Source organism: Chenopodium quinoa, unplaced genomic scaffold, assembly GCF_001683475.1.
Source record: "Chenopodium quinoa cultivar QQ74 unplaced genomic scaffold, ASM168347v1, whole genome shotgun sequence".
NCBI lineage: Eukaryota > Viridiplantae > Streptophyta > Magnoliopsida > Caryophyllales > Amaranthaceae > Chenopodium > Chenopodium quinoa.
Genome location: NW_018742963.1, coordinates 974,533 through 993,610, shown reverse-complemented (window position 1 = coordinate 993,610; position 19,078 = coordinate 974,533). Strand labels below are relative to the sequence as shown.

Genomic DNA, 19,078 nt, shown 5'->3' with positions numbered 1-19,078 from the left:
TACAGCATACTTAGCTTCCTAAAAACCAGGTCAGCAAGCACAAGTAACAGCAATATTTATCTTAAACAGAAAACTTATCATGTCAGCCAAATAATAAGATAGATAAATAAATACATTTGACAGAAAATTATCTTTACAACATAAAGATAAAATCAGTTACTAAAAAAAATAATAAAATATAAACATGCTTAGCAGAATATACGAATAGGTTAGCATACTTAGCAGGATATATTCGAATATAAATTGACAGAACCATAAAATAAACTAAGATAAATAAACTAAGCATATTAGTATATTAAATAAACATTGACTATTCATTTTGACTTCCATCATCCAATATAAGACTAAGTAAGAAAATAAACGAAACAACAAGGTGGAGTCATCAATCTCCCCCTTGATGGAAGTCAAAACCTGTGACAAATAATAAAGAGAACAAGTATGATTAGAGTAAGATAACATAAGAAGCATAAATAATAACCATCATAAAATTTCCAAAAACTAACTAACACACAAACACAGGTGTTCTCCCCCTTTTTGACATCCAATCAAGGGAGAAAATGTCTGGAACAAAGTTTTGAAAATAACTAAAAAACAGAAGTTTAAAGTTATTACAGACCAAAAGAAACAAAATAACTTTTAAAAAACATCAAGGCCTTGAAAAGCAGAAATACGCCTTGAGTCCTGCAACTCCCCTGCTCAACCAGCTAACTGAGCACTGATTTCATCAAGTTTTCTCTCAACGTCTGCAAACAATGAGTACATGGATTGACGAAGATCCTCCATGCCAAATTCCAGAGCTTGAAGTTTTGAAGCAGGATTAAGAATATCAGCTTTGGGTTTATAGGCAGAGGGGATGGCAGCAAGCTCTTCATCAGAGAGGTCTGAGATGAACTTCCATGTATCCCTTCCAACCCTGAAAATTCCGATTTTGTTGAAGAGTTCCAGGCCCACACTAGGAGTAGTAAGACGATCTACTTCCTTTGTGTGAACTGGAACAGCAAAATAGTCGAAGATTTTTGGCAAAAGATTGGCATAAGGAAGGGTAGCAAGACGAGTAGAGTTGTAGATGTGAGACATATATGTGAGAATAACGGAGGGCAGATCAAGAGGATAGCCATTGAACAGAAAATACAGAATTTCAAGGCATTGATCAGTCAATAATTCCCTTGAATTAGATCTGGGCATAATAGTTCGAGTTAGAAATTGGAAAATGATCTTAGGTTCAAGATCAAGAGAAGAATGAGTGAGCTGCTTTGAGGTAGGAGTATTAGGCAAAAGAAATTGAGACCTAGCAGCAGTAATACAAGAAAGACGAGAAGGAAAGGACTTATCATACACAACAGGAGCAACCCCCAAAATTTATGCCAGAATCTGATTAGTTAATCTAATTTTGATTCCTTTAACAATTGACTCAATTGAAGGCCCCTCACTAGAATTAAAAAGAGTCATATTAAGATAACATAAACGAGTGAGACGAGGGTATGCAAAATCAGGCAGAGAAGCAAGATGAACAAGAGAAGACTCACGAAATAGCTTGAAACATCGAAGCGATGAGGAATTGACAAGATCCATAGCAATTGGTTCACAAGAACAAATCTTCCGAGAGTGATACCCATCCTTCCATTTACCAAGGGTTGTGAAATTCTTGAACCATGAAGGAGGGAGAGAGGATGGAACTTCAAAGGTGTGTTCTTGAGAAGCCGAAGCTTGAGATTTCTCAGGAAAGGCTTTCGATGGGGTTTCCTCTTCTCGAATTGGTGAATGAGAAGATGCCGAGTGTGAAGGTTCAGAGTATGGAACTTGTTTTGGGGCTTTCTTTTGGGATTTGGCTTGTTTCTTTTTCTGAGCAGGTTTAATGGCGACATGTTTTCTTTTGGGCGCCATTAAAGAAGGGGAGAGAGAGAGAAAGGAAATGGAAGAGTGTAGAAGAGGAGAAGACAGAGGTAACAGAGGAGAGAGAAAGTGAAATGTTTTTGGCGGATGAGAGAGAAGGAGTGAATGCAGGCAAGTATTTATAGGTACGGGATAGTAAAATATTTTTCAAAACAGATTAAAAAGATAAAAAGGTGAAAAGGTGCGACTGTTTAAAAATCAAATAGATTAAATGAATGTACGAGTTTTGAAAACGTTTTCAAAAGAAATAATAAATAAGTACATTGAATGAGAATTCACGAGAATAATCACCAAGTACTGTTCCAGATTTATTTATTTTTCGGCAGTTTTACGTCAAGGCCTTGAAATATAGTTCAGGGCTCTGAAGTAATTTACACTGAACACAAAAACAACTACTTAAAGCAATTAAATAAATTAAGTAACGTACCTTGGCTCCCCCTACGAAGTTGCATCCTTATTTAGCATTCCCAACTCAAGCCGTATAAAATTAAATCTTTCTTCACTCAAAGGCTTGGTAAATATGTCAGCAATTTGAAAATTTCTAGGAATGAAAGAGATAGAAATGTCACCTTTCTCCACATGATCTCTTAAGAAATGATGTCGAACATCAATATGTTTGGTTCGAGAGTGCTGCACAGGATTCTTAGCAATTGATATAGCACTGGTATTATCACACTTTAAAGGAATTCCTGTATAGTTAAGGCCCAAATCTTTAAGCTGTTGAGATATCCACAATATTTGTGAACAACAAGCACCGGCTGCAATGTATTCAGCTTCTGCAGTTGATAAAGCTACGGAATTTTGTTTCTTAGAGTGCCAACTTATGAGAGATGATCCAAGAAATAGGCAGCAACCTGAAGTACTTTTCCTGTTTACTTTATAACCTGCAAAATCAGCATCCGAATACCCAACAAGCTCAAAGTTGCTATTTTTAGGATACCAAAGACCGAAGTCTTTAGTTCCATTCAAATACCTTAAAATACGTTTAACAGCACTTAAGTGTGATTCCTTAGGATCAGCTTGAAAACGTGCACACATACAAACACTAAACATAATATCAGGTCGACTTGCTGTTAAATAAAGAAGAGATCCAATTATACCTCGATATTGCTTTTGATTTACTGATTTACCATTCTCATCTTTGTCTAAAGATAGTGATGAACTCATAGGAGTTTTTGCTTCTTTGGATTGTAGCATATCATATTTCTTAAGGAGCTCTCTAGTATATTTGCCTTGATTCACAAAGATGCCTCCTTTATCTTGTTTGATTTGCAATCCAAGAAAGAAATTGAGTTCACCCATTAAGCTCATTTCGAATTCCCTGCACATTATATCAGAAAATTCCTTGCAAAGGGAATCATTAGTAGCACCGAACAAAATGTCATCAACATAAATTTGCACAATCAGTAAGTCACTTGCTTTGATTTTAACAAACAGAGTTTTGTCAACTTGACCACGTTTAAAACCGTTTTCCAAAAGATATTTTGATAAACGTTCATACCAAGCCCTTGGGGCTTGTTTCAGACCGTATAAAGCTTTATCAAGTTTGTAAACATGGTCAGGAAAAGATTCATTTTCAAAACCAGGAGGTTGTTCTACATAAACTTCCTCTTTTAGAAAACCATTTAAAAAGGCACATTTTACATCCATTTGAAATAGTTTGATACGCATAAAGGATGCAAAAGCAAGTAAAATTCTGATTGCTTCCATACGTGCAACAGGTGCAAAAGTTTCCTCATAATCAATACCTTTTTCTTGATTGTAGCCTTGAGCTACTAACCTTGCCTTATTTCGAGCAATTTTACCATTTTCATCCAACTTGTTTCTGAAAACCCATCTTGTTCCAATTACTGATTTTCCTTTGGGCCTTGGAGTCAAATTCCAGACTTTGTTTCTCTCGAACTCATTTAGCTCACTTTGCATAGCAATAATCCAATCCGGTTCATGCAAGGCTTCTTTGACATTTTTTGGTTCGACAAGGGAAACAAAGGCATGAAAGGCACAAAGAGACTTTAAGTTTGCTCTGGTTTGGATTCCAGATTTTGGGTCAGAAATGATTTTATCAAGAGGATGAGATGAGGCATGTTTGAATTTTCTGCGCATTAGTAAGGGGGTAGCAGAAGGTTCTTGGAGTACTGTTTCAAGACCATGAGATGAATTTTGGCTAGATTCAGGTTCGGGTTCAGGTTCAAGGTCTTGAGATGAGCTTTCAGGGCTTTGAGGAGGAGAAACAGAGGATTGATTTAATTCTCTTGTGGTTTGAATGGGTTCTTGGATGTTCTGGGTAGGGCGCATTGCTGGAGCCTCTGCTGCTTCTTTATCACTTTCATCATCTGTTTCTGGTTCCTCGTATCTGTTCAACCTTAGACCTGTAAAACTTTCACTCAAAGTATCCTTTTCGGATTCGTCAAAAATAACATGTATGCTTTCTTCAACAAGCTTAGTTCGCTTGTTAAAGACTCTATATGCTTTAGAAACAGAAGAGTATCCTAAGAAAAAAGCTTCATCACTACGTGCATCAAATTTCCCAAGGTTATCTTTGCCATTATTATGAACAAAGCAAGTACATCCAAATGGTTTTAGATGAGCTATATTGGGCTTCCTTCCTTTAAAAAGCTCATATGGAGTTTTCTTTAAAATAGGGCGAATTAAACAACGGTTTGAAACATAGTTAGCTGTGTTTACAGCTTCTGCCCAAAAATATTTTGGTAAAGCATTTTCCAAAAGCATGGTCCTGGACAGATCCTCAAGGGTGCGGTTCTTGCGTTCCACAACCCCATTTTGTTGAGGTGTCCTTGGAGCTGAAAAGTTGTGAGAAATACCATATTTAGAGCAAAACTTTTCAAAATTGATTTGATCAAATTCTCTACCATGGTCGCTTCTCACAGCTACCACAGGTAGGTTTTTCTCAGTTTAAACTTCTTTGCAAAGTTTTGAAAACTCCAACAAAGCTTCTGATTTTCTCTTTAAAATGAAACCCAAGTAAAACGAGAATAGTCATCAACAACCACAAGGATATACTGTTTTCCTTTTGGAGTTTTGACACGCATAGGACCACATAAATCAATATGTAAAAGTTCAAGGGGTTTAGAGGTACTTACAACCTTTTTGGTCTTAAAAGAGCCTTTAACCTGTTTACCTCTAGCACATGCTTTGCACATCCCTTTTTCTTTGAAATTTAATTCAGGCAAGCCACGTACTAAACTCTGTATTGACAGCTTTTTCATAGTATGCATGTTAATATGTCCAAGTCTTCTGTGCCAAAGCCTTGTATTTTCAGTCAGGGCCTTGAGACACTTTAGACTAGAACTTTCAACAAGATTAGAATGAAACGAATACACATCATTATTTCTAGGAGCAGTTAGAATGATCTTACCACCTTTGTCACGCACTTCACATTTTTCATTATCAAATATTACCTTGTTGCCTTTGTCGCACAGTTGAGAGATGCTTAAAAGATTGTACTTCAATCCATCAACTAGATAGAAATCATCAATGGAGTTAAATGCATCACCTCCAACTTTGCCAATGCCAACGATATTGCACTTCTTTTTATCTCCAAGGGTTATTGTTCCACATAGATTAGTTTCAACCTTAGAGAATAGAGCAGAATTTCCACTCATGTGCCGAGAACATCCACTATCTAAAATCCATCTATAATATTTCTTTTTCAAGCTCTCCTGCAAAATAACAAGTTATCAAACCTTTCTAGACCAAACTGCAAATTTGGAGTCATATTCGGGATAAACCATGTTTGGTGGTCTAGTTCCCTTAACTACCCAGATTTGCTTAATTTGGTCTCGAGTAAAATAAGGAAATGAATTTTTGATAATATGAGGATCTTTCCTTTTGAAAGGACAGGTAAGCTTGGTATGACCTTTTTTGCAACAATAAAAACAGGTAGGACCATTAAAACTTCCTTTTGCTTTAACAAAAACAGTAGGTTTCTTTTTGTGAAGATATTTGTTAAAACCAAGTCCAGTTTTGTCTCTGGATCCTCGAGCTTTGTCCAAAATTTTGTCAAAATCATTTTCAGAGTTTGAAATTTTACTTAAAAGAATTTGCTGATTTGAACACTTTTCAAAAAGACATCTCTTCTCATTTTCAAGACTGTAATTACAGTAATTCAGAGAAGTGAGTTTTTGTTTCAAGACACTGTTCTCGGTTTTCAAGGCCTTGGTCGGAGAATCAGAATCTTTGACCTTGTTTTCGAGAGCTGTATAAGCTTCTTTTAAAACAGAAATTTCTTTGGTTAAGTTCTCAGTAGTTTTAACTTGCGTACTGAGTTTTTCTTTCAAAATTTTTGACTCTTGAATCAAGCTTTCCTCATTGATAATCATATTATGCAAGAATTCAGAAAGAATATTTGAAGGACTAGACATGAGGTTAATTTCAATTACCTGAAGATGTTCCTCTTTTGAAGTGTCTTTTTCTGCCATTAGACATAGGTTGGCTTGATCATCATCATCTGAATCACTTGAGTCAGAATCGCTCCAAGATGCCACCACAGCCTTTTTCTTGAATTCCTTTTTGTAGGGCTTAGACTTCTTTCTTTGAGGACAATCTCGTACAAGATGATCTTCTTCACCACATTCATAGCATTTCAAGGTATTGAGTTTGTTGTATGTCTTTCCCTTAGGCTTTTCTTGGCGATTGCTGTATCGATCAGATTTCCCATGATTTCATTCTTTTGAGAACTTCTTCTTCATCTTGAGGATTTTGGTAAGACTTCTTGAGAGAAGAGCAAAGGGGTCTTCATCATCATCATCTTCATCCGAATCTTCCTCTATCTCTTCTTCTTTCTTGGCTTTGAGAGCTAGCCCCTTTGTGGATGAGGCAGGCTCTCCATCTTCTTCATCAAAGGACATTTCATGGGTAATTAATTTTCCCAATAGATCATCAAGAGGAAGGATTCTTAGATCTTGAGCTTCTTCAATTGCTGTAACTTTAGGACCCCACTTTGCTTTTGGAAGAAATCGAAGGATCTTTCTCACTTTTTCTTCATTTGAGAAAGACCTGCCTAGAGAATCAAGATTGTTAATAATTTGAGTGAATCTAGTAAACATTTCTTTAATAGATTCATTAGAGAGCATTTTAAAAAGTTCATATTGTCGAAGGAAAATGCTAATTTTGGTCTCCTTGACTTGGCTTGTTCCTTCATATGTGACCACGAGCTTATCCCATATCTCCTTGGCACTTTTGCATGTAGACACACGGTTGAATTCATTAGCATCTAGTCCACAATACAACAAGTTCATAGCACGATAATTCTTTGCAACACTTTCAAGGTCCGTTTGGTTGAACTCAACATCATTCTTGGGAACAGCTACTCCACTTTCAGTGGTCTTCATAGGAACTTTAGGACCCTTCTTAATAATCTCCCAAAGTTCAAGGTCTTGATCAATCACGAACATTTGCATTAACGACCTCCAATGAGCAAAGTTGTTGCCACAAAAGAGAGGAGGGCGATTTGCGAATCGACCTTGAGCGAAGCCTCCATCACCAATGGAATTCATCTTCACAGATTGTTAGATCTTTACGTGAATACCTGCTCTGATACCAAATGAAAGGATCACAATGGTAATGGAATAAACATATTAATACTCTAGAAGGGGGGGTTGAATAGAGTATGGGCGTTTTTCGCAAAACTGAAAATGTCAAGGCCTTGAGATCAGTTACAGGGCGGAATAAACTGATCTCTGTTTTATAAATCAAGACTTTGAAAACTATTTAAAGTAAACCAGTTAGTAAGCAGAAGGTTATAAACGTTTGTTTTGGATTTCGCTAAAACTGTTTGAAACAAAGAACGAAAATCAGAACAAGGCAAAAAATAAAAACAGAAATAAACACAAGGAATTGTTACGAAGTTTAGCACAAAGGCCTACGTCTCCGCCTAGGGTTGTCCAACCCGTAGGATTTTAACCAACTTTTATTTTTTCCCTTAGAGTTCTAAAGCAACCTAGAAGATCTCACTATCTTCTCTTTGTAGTACTTCCCACTACACCTTAGACACTCAAATCCTAGAAATAAATGCTAACACACTCAAATAACTTCGAGTATTATAATTTTACTACGAAGTGTATCACTCAAAATTACAATGTTTAGCACAAGTGAACACTCGTATTTTTCCCTCACTTTTAAATAATAAAAAGTAGTAAACAATGAGAGAATTAAAGCTCTTAGAATAGCACAAGATTTCTTGAAAGACTTGGATAATAAAACCGGCTGATCTTCATGCTATTTATAAGGCTTTGAAGCTGACTTTAAAACGTTTCCAGCAGTCTCTGGGTCTTCAACAAACTCCAGAAATTTCGAAGCTTTCAAAATTAAACTTCAAAGCTGTATTTTAAATTCAACGTTTATCTTCCAGCTAGAAATTTGTTACAGCATACTTAGCTTCCTAAAAACCAGGTCAACAAGCACAAGTAACAACAATATTTATCTTAAACAGAAAACTTATCATGTCAGCCAAATAATAAGATAGATAAATGAATACATTTGACAGAAAATTATCTTTACAACATAAAGATAACATCAGTTACTAAAAAAAATAATAAAATATAAACATGCTTAGCAGAATATACGAATAGGTTAGCATACTTAGCAGGATATATTCGAATATAAATTGACAGAACCATAAAATAAACTAAGATAAATAAACTAAGCATATTAGTATATTAAATAAACATTGACTATTCATTTTGACTTCCATCATCCAATATAAGACTAAGTAAGAAAATAAACGAAACAACAAGGTGGAGTCATCAAAAAGCTTAGTATAAAACAAAAAAAAAAAAAAACAAAAATATAAAATAAGAGGTTTAATAAGTAAGATATGTATACAAAAAGTGGGGAAATCAACGAAAACTGACGAAAATAATTAAACACATGAATTTTACAACTTTTTATTACAACTTTGATTTGCATCATTTTACAACATTTCTGCCATGCAACCAAGATACAAATATAAAGCACACTAATAATGTAAGGTTCGACATTGTTATTAAAAATATGACATAGGGCTAATAAAGATGATTTGCATACATGCATGCACACGCATAGCACTATTACAAAGACCAATAGTTTAAGAATAATCTCACAAGCAATAATGTCAAATCAACTAAACATCGTATTTGGTTACATCATGATCCCAATGTTCGTTTATTCAATAACAAGCTTCCTACGCTTGTATCGTATCATCACCTTTCCTTTAGGACTATGTATTATGTCATCGCATTTGGTCTCCGGGAATGAAGAAATCAACTCGAGCTCAAAGTTCCGAATCAAATAGCTCCATATAGTCTTTAACTCCAAGAATGCGAAGGACTCGCCGAGGCAGCTATGTTTTCCTCCTCCAAAAGATATGAAAGAGAACGGGCCAGCTAATTTATCCTCCTCTCTTCCGGGGCAGAACCTTTCAGGATCGTGACTATCAGGATTTTTGTAAATATGTGGAACACGATTAGACAAAATTGGTGAGACGGCGATTATATGGCCTTTTGGTATGTCGTACTTGTCACCCTTTCGAATAGTCACAGTGAAATCTTTATGAGATTGACGCAATAGCATCGGAATTGGTGGGTGTAGCCTCAATGCTTCCTTGATGCAACGATACAATACATGCATTTCAGATAGTGCATCATAAGTTATCGCGTCACCATACTTCTTCATCAACCTAATCTGCTCTTCCATTGCATGCAACCAAAATTTCTTATGATAAAAAAGATTAGCACCTACCCAAGTGGCCGTAGTAGAACTCGAACGCTGACCGCCATAGAGGGCAGTAATGAGCATACCTGTGACCTCTGTAACGGTTGTGGCACGACCATCTTTGTACTTTGAATTAACAAGACTCTGCAGCATGTCATCCTCGGATTTTGGAGACGATCTACGAGATAATATTACTTTAGAGAAAATATCATCAAGTCTCTTACGTGCTTTGTCGCGGCGCCGATGAGGTGGTATGGGTAGATGAGGGAACATTGTTGTCAGAGGACCCATTGCAACATTGATTTCATTGATAAGGGCAGTTACATCTTCTGAGAGATTTTCGCGTACTTCTCGACCAAGAAAACATCTACTGGCTATTAAGATGATGAGATTCTCCATTTCTTGTTTTAAATCTACCTCTCCACTATCTCCCCACTTGGAAAAACAGATCTGTATAGTGTATAGCATAGAATTTAATGAGAATCATTGACTATTATTATCACAATAATACCACTTTGTATGTGGATTGAGTATTGGAAAACGAGAAAATAGAATAGAATCACATAACATGCTTATAGTAATTCATAAATGTGGTCTTATGATGATGATAACACAATCTTACACAAATATTTGATATATATTATTTTGTATACAAACCACAAACAATAGTGGTACCAATTTTTCGAAGTATAACTTTTACTCTCTCTAATTTAAAACAGTTGCATGACTTTATGATGTACTTATCAAGTTATCAATGCATATACTTGATCATTAATATCGTTTGTAGTCTATCATATATATGTGCATTGTGACTAATAATCCACTAATGACAATTTAGATAGTCATACTCCTCTTTTTTTTTATACTTTTAACAATTCTCTTTTCACCCTTGCCAATATATTATTTCAATGCTAATGTATTTAACGGATTTTTCACCATATACCCATGAGTAATTTTTTTATTCACCATATACCCATAATTTTTTTCAAAATTCACCATATATCCACGAATTTCACGAAAATGTCACAAAATGCCCTTAATGACTGACGGCGGTTAACTCTGTTAGTCATTAGGGTTAATTATGCTATGTGGCAGCATCATATTGGTTGCTTTTGAAATTAGTTAACTAATTATTAAAAAATTAAAAAAAAAAACCTTCTAAATGTTTTTTTTTTTTAAATTTAACCCAGCCCAATGTCCCCCGCCAGTCGACACTCAGCCCCCTCCCACCAAGTCGTTATCGGCGCTTAGCTCCTCTATCGCCGGCAATCCCAGGCCACCCCCTAACCTAGCTTTTCTCCCACCATGACACCCTACCCTCCTATCTTTCCCTACTGGACACCACTCCCTGCCCCCTTTGCCCCATCGGAAGCCTTAAATTGACCCTTACTCTTCCCCTACTTCTCTTTCCCCAAAAAACCGCTTGTTATCAAACCATTCGAGTAATTCGGAATTGAAGTTAAAACGTTTCAACTAAAAGGAAGTAGATCGAGAAAGTATCTCTTATATATTTACTAGTATAAAAGTTATAAAAATTGATATTTGAGTGAAAGTGTTGACACACATTAAAAGTGTATAAAAGTATTGGAAAGTGTATCCACATTGAAGAAGTAAGAAAGTCCACTAGTAGAAAAATAAAAATGAGCAACGATAAATGAGCACCGGTTTTCGAAACCGGTGCATAAAACGCAACCCATATCCCAAAAAGTTTAAAATTGTTTTCAAAGAAGTTAATGGCACCGGTTAACCGGTGCTTTTAATTTTTAAAATAAAAATAGATACTTGCATTCACTCTTCCTATCTCCTTTTCTCTCCCTATCTCGCATTCAACTCTCTATCTATCTCTCTATCTCTCTCTCCCTCTCCCTTTCTATCTCCTCCTCTCCCTCTCTCGACTCCACCGCCGCCCCTTCCACCGCCGCTAGCCCACTTCCTCCTCCTCTCTCTCTCTCTGTTGTTCTGTATTTCTTCTCTCTCCTTATTCACTAGTGGTGTCACGATGGTGGCGACAATGGTGACGGTTTCGGTACTTTGATTTTCTTCTCTCTCCAATTCTTCATGGCTTCCATATCTACCCACTTGTTTTTACTTCATTGTTATACTCACATTCGAGTTTAGGGTTCTCTTTTGATTTGTGGATTTAGTGTTAGGGTACAAGGTAAAGGGAGGGAAGAACAGGAAGAGAGATAATTTTTGGATCTGAATTTTTTAATTTTACACATTTTCGCTTTGTATTGCTAATTTATGTGCTTATTTTAGTAGTAATTCGTTTAATTATTGATTTTTGTTAGATTTAGAGTTTAGGGTTTTGGTTGACTGTGTTTGATTATCGTATGTTAGATTTTAGGGTTTACTAGCTCTTAATTTAGGGCCATGAATTTTGATGTTTTTCATTTTTGTAAGTTTATGTCGTTGGATTATTATGAATTTGGTGCTTAGTTTTGCTTTGAAATCAATGAAATTATGACATTATGATGGTTACTATGATGAATTAATTGTTCAATTTCTACTGTTGTTCATATTTTTAATCATTTATTTGGATGATTATGAGAAGATTTATACGATTGATATGAATTTATATATGTTGGTTAAATCTTTTATTATTTAGGAAAAATTGACAAGAATAATCCCAACTTTGCCTCATTCGCCCAAAATAATTACAACTTTGCATTATTTTTTAATAATTCGAACTTTGATATGAATTTGCTTTCAATTGTCCCAATAGGTCATCAAACTTGTTATAATAATTTTCTTAACACATGTTGGCACATGAGTGGACAAAAAAATAAAAATAAATAAAATAATTTATAAAATTATTTTATAAGAATATAAAAATAAATTAGTATTTAATTAATAGAAAAACCACCCACCAGCTCAACCACCCTCCCCGCCCCTTGCCATCCCGACCCCTGCCTCCGGCTGCACCCAACTTCCAGATCCCCCAGCGCCGATCCCCCACCCCCTGAATCATTCACCCACGCCACCCAAACCAAACCCCCTTTCCCGTCCTGGAAAAATACACCTCCCTTCTCAAGCGCTCTTCCTCTCTTCTCACTTGTTGGATGAGCTGTTCTTGTTCCTTCTCGAGATTCAGGATCCGTTCTATAACTGGCTCTGTTGGCATGCCCCGCTCTTCGTGCTAGCACACTTGGCGTTCGAACTCAGCAAATTCACCCTCAATATGATCAATTATCTTCTGCAATAGTTGTATCCCTGAGGAGTGATAATAGTAGCGGTCTTCATGTTTCACGGCTGGAACATCGGCATTCACTGTAGCAGTGGGTCGTTCGCTCCAACTCTTATCTCTTTCTACAACAGCAGACCATTAGCGGCTGGACATCAAGGTTTGGAGAGTCGACCCTACCCAGATCTGAGTAAGGGTGGTTTCGGTTTAGGTGGGGGTTAGGGTTTCGGGTGTGGGTGGTTTCGGTTCAGTTGGTGGCGGTTGAGGGAGGTTTTAGTTCAGGTTGTGGTGGGCGAGTGAGGAGAGAAAAGGATGAGGTTCTGGACTTCTGGTAGTTATGGCGAGTGAAAAGAGAGAAAGATGAGGTTTCGGTTCAGGTAGGTAAGGTGAGGAAGGTGTGCGGCTGGTGGCTCAAGGGAGGAAGGGTGGTGGAGGTGGCTGGGTTGGCGTTTGGTGTTGGTGGTTGGGGTTAATTTAGTATTTTTTTAGTATTTTGAAAATAGATTTTTGTTATTTAATTTTTAAAGTAGTTAATTAAGTGTTAATAATTTTTAAACTTATTTTTTACTAATCACGTGGTGACACGTGTTACTTAAACTTAAAAAAAAAATTACCTACTCAACTGGTTACCGGTCATTTGGGACCATTAGAAGCAAATTCATATTAAAGTTCGAATTATTAAAAAAATAATCAAAAGTTGGGATTATTTTGGGCGAATGAGGCAACATTGGATTATTCTAGGCAATTTTTCCGATTATTTATGTAGTTATTTGTTGATTTTCTTGCAGCAATTATTTATTAATTATAATTGATGGAATATTTCTGAAATTTTGCTATTTGATGGATTATTCAGGATGCTCTATTGCCTATAATGGACGCTACATTCAGGATGCTCTATTGTCTACAATGGATTATTCAGGATGCTCTATTGCCTACAATGGACGCAACAATTCTCTTATGTGTTGCTGCTTTGAAGCTGCTACCATACTGTTTACTAATTGTGATGCTGTTGTTCTGCTACTGGGGTGCTGCTGCTATGCTATTGATTGTAGGAAGTTGTTGCTGCTCTTGTTATGGTGAATATATCCAATGTATTTTTTTTTCTTTCTTTTTAAGTGTAAAATTACAGGCTATCAATGAAATTATCAGTTTCAAGTATATTATGTATATATATAATGCTAGTATAATAATAGTCCAAGTGAGGTTAGACGATTAGTAGGGGAGAATAATAATATTATACGAAATAATACATTTTTTTTATATACATAATAGTAATATAATATCATAATAATATATTATAATAGTAGGTCCTAATAAAAATAAAATAAAATAAAAGTGTTGATTAAAAAAATTGACAAATAAAATTGTTACATTGATAATTTACAAAAATGAAAAAGAAAAGTGTTACTCCATACCATTAATCTATCAGAAACACGAAAAATTGTAAATTTTACTAAATGTTGATATTATTTGAATAAGTTCTTATTTGGTGGTAGCGTTTGAGGTAGCGGTTAGCCATTTGATCAGTTAAAACACTCCTAGAAAAAATTTGATAGTGTTTAATTTGGCAAGGTAGCGATTCTAGTAGCGGTTAACGATAGAGGTAGCGTTTAGGTAGCTTTTCTCAAACGTTAAAAATAGTAGCATTTAGAAGTAGCGGGTAGCGTTTGACAAATTTTTATTACATTTTAAACAAATATCTATATGAATTTAGTATTGCAACCGCTACTTTTACTAAACACTCATACTATCAACCGTTACTTTGACAGCTAATCTCTACCCACTATTAATTGACCGATACTCGCTACCTTAACAGCTACCCGCTACTCGACCGCTAAAAGCTACCCGCTACTGCTACTTTTGCCAAACAGGACCTAAATATATAGCGGGATTAATTATCCTGTACAAAATAACAATTATATATATATATATATATATATATATATATATATATATATATATATATAGATTATACGAAAAATACATTTTAATAATCCCAACTTTAATTAATTTACTTTAAATAATCCCAACTTTTGATTATTCTGCAATAATCCCAACTTTCCCCTCCGTTTTCTTCTAACAGGTCAACAAAAGTCAACAACCTATTATTGTAGGTAATTTTCCTGTCGGCGTGTGAGAGGTCCAATAAAAATAAAAAAAATAAAAAAAACGGAAAAATTAAACAGCCCCTACCCTGCCCGACAGCCACAGCCACCCCCTTACCCAAGCTTCAGCCCTGACAACCGCCTCGTCCTCCAGTCCTACCACCAAAACCACCCTCCTTCCACAGCCACATGACCGCAATAGACTCCCTCTCCCCAGCCCCACCCACCAAAACCGCCCTACACTTCAACCCGCCACCCCGAAACCACCCGAAATTGCCCTAAAGTCAAACCTCGAAAATCTAAACGAAAGCTTTCCGCCCTAAATGAAAGCTTTCCCTGCCCGAAAACTTCCGTCCACCTATTTTAACTGGTGTTTAAGTGGTGGTGGACCACCAGATTTAGGGTGTGGAATGGAGAGAGAAAGAAATGGGGAAAGGGAAGGTGCCAGATTTTAGGGTGGGCCAGATTTGGAGGGGATGGGGCTGGGAAGGGCGGTTTTCTGATAGGCTGGGAAGGGCGTAGTTTTTCCGGCGAGCACGGAGGGGGGAGTTTGCCCGGCGGGCTGGGAAGAGGAAAGGAGTTTGTCGATTTTTTTTTTAATTTTTAATTTTTGTGTTATAATTTTTTGGACCAGTAAATGTGTGACACGTGGCATATTAGAAAAACAAAAAAAAATCAACCTTTCCAACAGGTTGTCGGTTTTTGGAATAGAAGAAAAGAAAACGGGGGTGGAATTTGGAATTATTGCAGAATAAAAAAAAATTGGGATTATTTAAATTAAATTGGATAAAATTGGGATTATTAAAGTGTATTTATAGAAGTAAATAAAGTTAATATATGAAGAATGCAAATAGAGTATTCGAAATCAAGTGATAAGTTTTTATGCTAGTCCATATACGCGTGAATATTTTTATTGAGGAACAGAGAGCGTAACAAAGATAGAGAAAATAAAATAAAAACCAGACCTGGACTTCTTGGCTCATATAATCAACAAAGCCACGGAGTTTATCAATTCGAAAAGACTCCTCGAAGAAGTGAAACTGCTCCTTACGCACTGAATACTCGGCGTCATACACGATCCCAGGTCCAAAGATAGGCACGGTGAACCCGTACACTTCTTTCTGACTGAGCTCACTCTCGCCGGCCTTGAAGAAATAAGCCGATACATCGGGTTCGAGCAGGAACGTTATATTCTTGTACACTGCATTTATAGTGAATACACTTCCAAGGCTTTCATACTCCTCCTTGAGCATCTCTACAGGGTTCGCTACGAAGCGAGCCACGCCCCCGATCAAAGGAATCCGCCCTTTCACCACTGGTGGTAGCCGTTTGCTGCTCTTGATTAACAGAGTTTTGAGTATTAATTTTGTTGCTACAATAGTTGCCACGATGAGAAAGAATACATTGAACAATTGCAGCTTATTGTTCATCATATCTATTATTTTCTTGATGTTTATTTGGGTTATTCAATTACTAGTTAACTGCATTATACGAAGTATATATATTACGGATTACGGATTACTACTCTACTCTTAATAAAATATAGGTATGTGATATTTTGGGAAGACAATGTATCGTTTCCAAGCAAAGCACTGCAACAACTTAATAAAATATAGGTATGTGATATTTTGGGAAGACAATGTATCGTTTCCAGCAAAGCACTGCAACAACTTAATATTTGTGTTTAAATGACGCTGACGCGTTGGGTTTTTTAAAGTTTTATTGATGGAATTATGTGAGTTAGTTGAGTTCAAAATACTTAATACTAGGTGTGAACTACGCACGGCTTTGTTTTTTATTTTATTTTATTATTATTATTATTTAAGATTTGTATCTTTTTTTATAATAATAATTATTATAAAAAACAGATAAAGTCATAAATAAACAGACATTTATTATTATTATTATTATTATTATTATTATTAATAAACTATTGCAATTAATTAAAAACTTCTTTTTATTAATAAGATATTAAAACAAAATAAATTTGTGAGGTTCAAATAGAATTCTCTCTTCTACACCTCTATGTAGAGTACTCTTTTATTTTTCTGTAGTTTTGGTATATGTATCTTGGGTATCCTGTGAATGACGCTGGCAGGATTATCCTATTCCCCTCTTCAGCCCTAATTATCTTGGGTATCCTATGAATGACGCTGGCAGGATTATCCTATTCCCTTCTTCAGCCCCAATTATCTTGGGTATCCTGTGAATGATGCTGGCAGGATTATCCTATTCCCCTTTTCAGTCCCAATTATGTAGTGTGTAGGGTATATCGTTTCTTTGTAATTCAGGTACATGTTTCTTGTGCCTCTGGTGAATGACGGTGACAAGATTAATTTTTTTAACTCTCCAACCTTAGTTGTATCTTTGTTTACCATTGCATCCCCGAAGGTATTGTAAATTTCAATTTGTGAAGGCATGATACTTGGGTCTCCGACTATGAAAAGAAACCAATTAATATTTTTCTATGAATTGTGTGGTTAATTAATAGTGCATGTACAGTGAATTAAATTAAGGCCTATTTATAAGGAAATACAATAAATCATATCTTCTCTACATAAATTTTATCATTCTTTGTAATCTAATCCTTTTTTTTTTTTTTTTTTTTGAAAGAGTAATCTAATCCTTTTTAATTGTTATCCATATCATTATTTTTTTTCGTTTTGTTTTTTTTTTGTATATCATACTACGTTTAAGTATTTCAGATATTAGTGATATTAATTATCATAAATAATTTTTATATACAGTTACGGTTTTACGGCTGCATTAACTATATTATTAATGACACTATTTGGAAAAGGTGAATGGCCTTGTTTATAGACACTTACTTTATGCTAGTATGCAAGTGGAGACAAAAGATAAGAACCCCATTATATTTGTAACAACTACCAAATAAAGTTGAGAAGTTGATATGGAACAATTATGCTGACTATATTACTATGTCATACAAAGTATTAACTAAAAGGAAGGCAAATTCATTTTACATTACCTATTTCTTAATATAAATTTGATCATTTTTTTTTAGGAAAAATTGCGAGGAAGGTCCTTTTAAGGAGTCGACCTTGTGAGCAAGGTCCTTTTATGAACAGGGTGGTGAGGAAGGTCCTTTTATGACGTTTGGGTTGCGTGGAGGGTCCTTTGACCAAACTCCGGCGTTGACTTCCATTTTCCGGCCAAAAAAAAGTCACGTGCTGTGCACGTGACCTCTTAAATCTGATTTTTTTTTTTCTTTTTTCCCTTTTCCTTCCCTTTCCCTCTCATCTTCAATCACCACCGTTTATCATCATTAACAATCATGTGCGAGTCTCGTGATAAGGTTCAAATTGAACCCAAATTGGGGCTTTTGAGGGCCGAATCGCAGCTGCAATTAGTGCGGTGTTGGGCGGTTTTGATTGATGCATTGTCAGGTGATCAGGACTTTAGTGAAGACTGCGATTTTGTGGGTTGCTAGGTGCGGTGGAGTGCAGGAAAAGAAGATGGAAATGGGTGGCTGCAGCTGCGAAGCTGGGTTGTTGCGAGCTGGCTGTTGAGTGGCTGATCGCTGCTCTTGCGCTACTGTTGGTGGCTTGCGGTTGAGGTGGTGCAGTGATGATGGTGGTTGGTGGATGCGGTGAATAGGAGGTTTAGGGGCTGATTTGAGTGGTAATTTGGGCGGTCAAATGATGAATGGTGGTTCGGTTTGGTACTGGAAATTGCTGGTTGAGGTGGTCCACATTAGAGCAGGGGCTGCAGTTGTTGGAGTCGTGTGGGGGCGTAGCACCAGTTCGGTGTTGTGGTGGAGATGGTGAATTGGTTGCGGAGCGGCGGTGATTGAGAACGGTAGTGCGGTTGGTGGTGTGTAAAATAGGGGCAGCAGGTAGTTCGATGTGTGGCATGATAAGGAGAAGGAAAAGGGAAAAAAAAGAAAAAAAAAATCAGATTTAGGAGGTCACGTGACTTTTTTTTTGGCCGGAAACCGGAAGTCAATGTCGGAGTTTGGACAAAGGACCCTCCACGCAACCCAAACGTCATAAAAGGACCTTCCTCACCACTTTGTTTATAAAAGGACCTTCCTCACAAGGTCGACTCCTTAAAAGGATCTTCCTCGCAATTTTTCCTTGTGAAGCCTAGGTGGTGGTGGTGGTTAGGGTTTTCCGCAACATTTACCAAAAAAAAAAAACAACCAAAAAAACGAGACTTACCTACA

General features: G+C 36.3%; 1 protein-coding gene across 1 annotated transcript; it reads right to left on the bottom strand.

The window, feature by feature from the left end:
* Nucleotides 1–8,442: 8,442 nt before the first annotated feature.
* Nucleotides 8,443–16,726, bottom strand: LOC110728821 (obtusifoliol 14-alpha demethylase-like). Its single transcript, XM_021908490.1, has 2 exons — nt 15,858–16,726; nt 8,443–10,053 (listed from the first exon to the last, which is right to left on the bottom strand). Exons 1-2 carry the CDS (start codon nt 16,323–16,325, stop codon nt 9,055–9,057), a joined length of 1,467 nt encoding a protein of 488 aa, XP_021764182.1. The 5' UTR covers nt 16,326–16,726; the 3' UTR covers nt 8,443–9,054.
* Between the last annotated feature and the right edge of the window lie 2,352 nt (nt 16,727–19,078).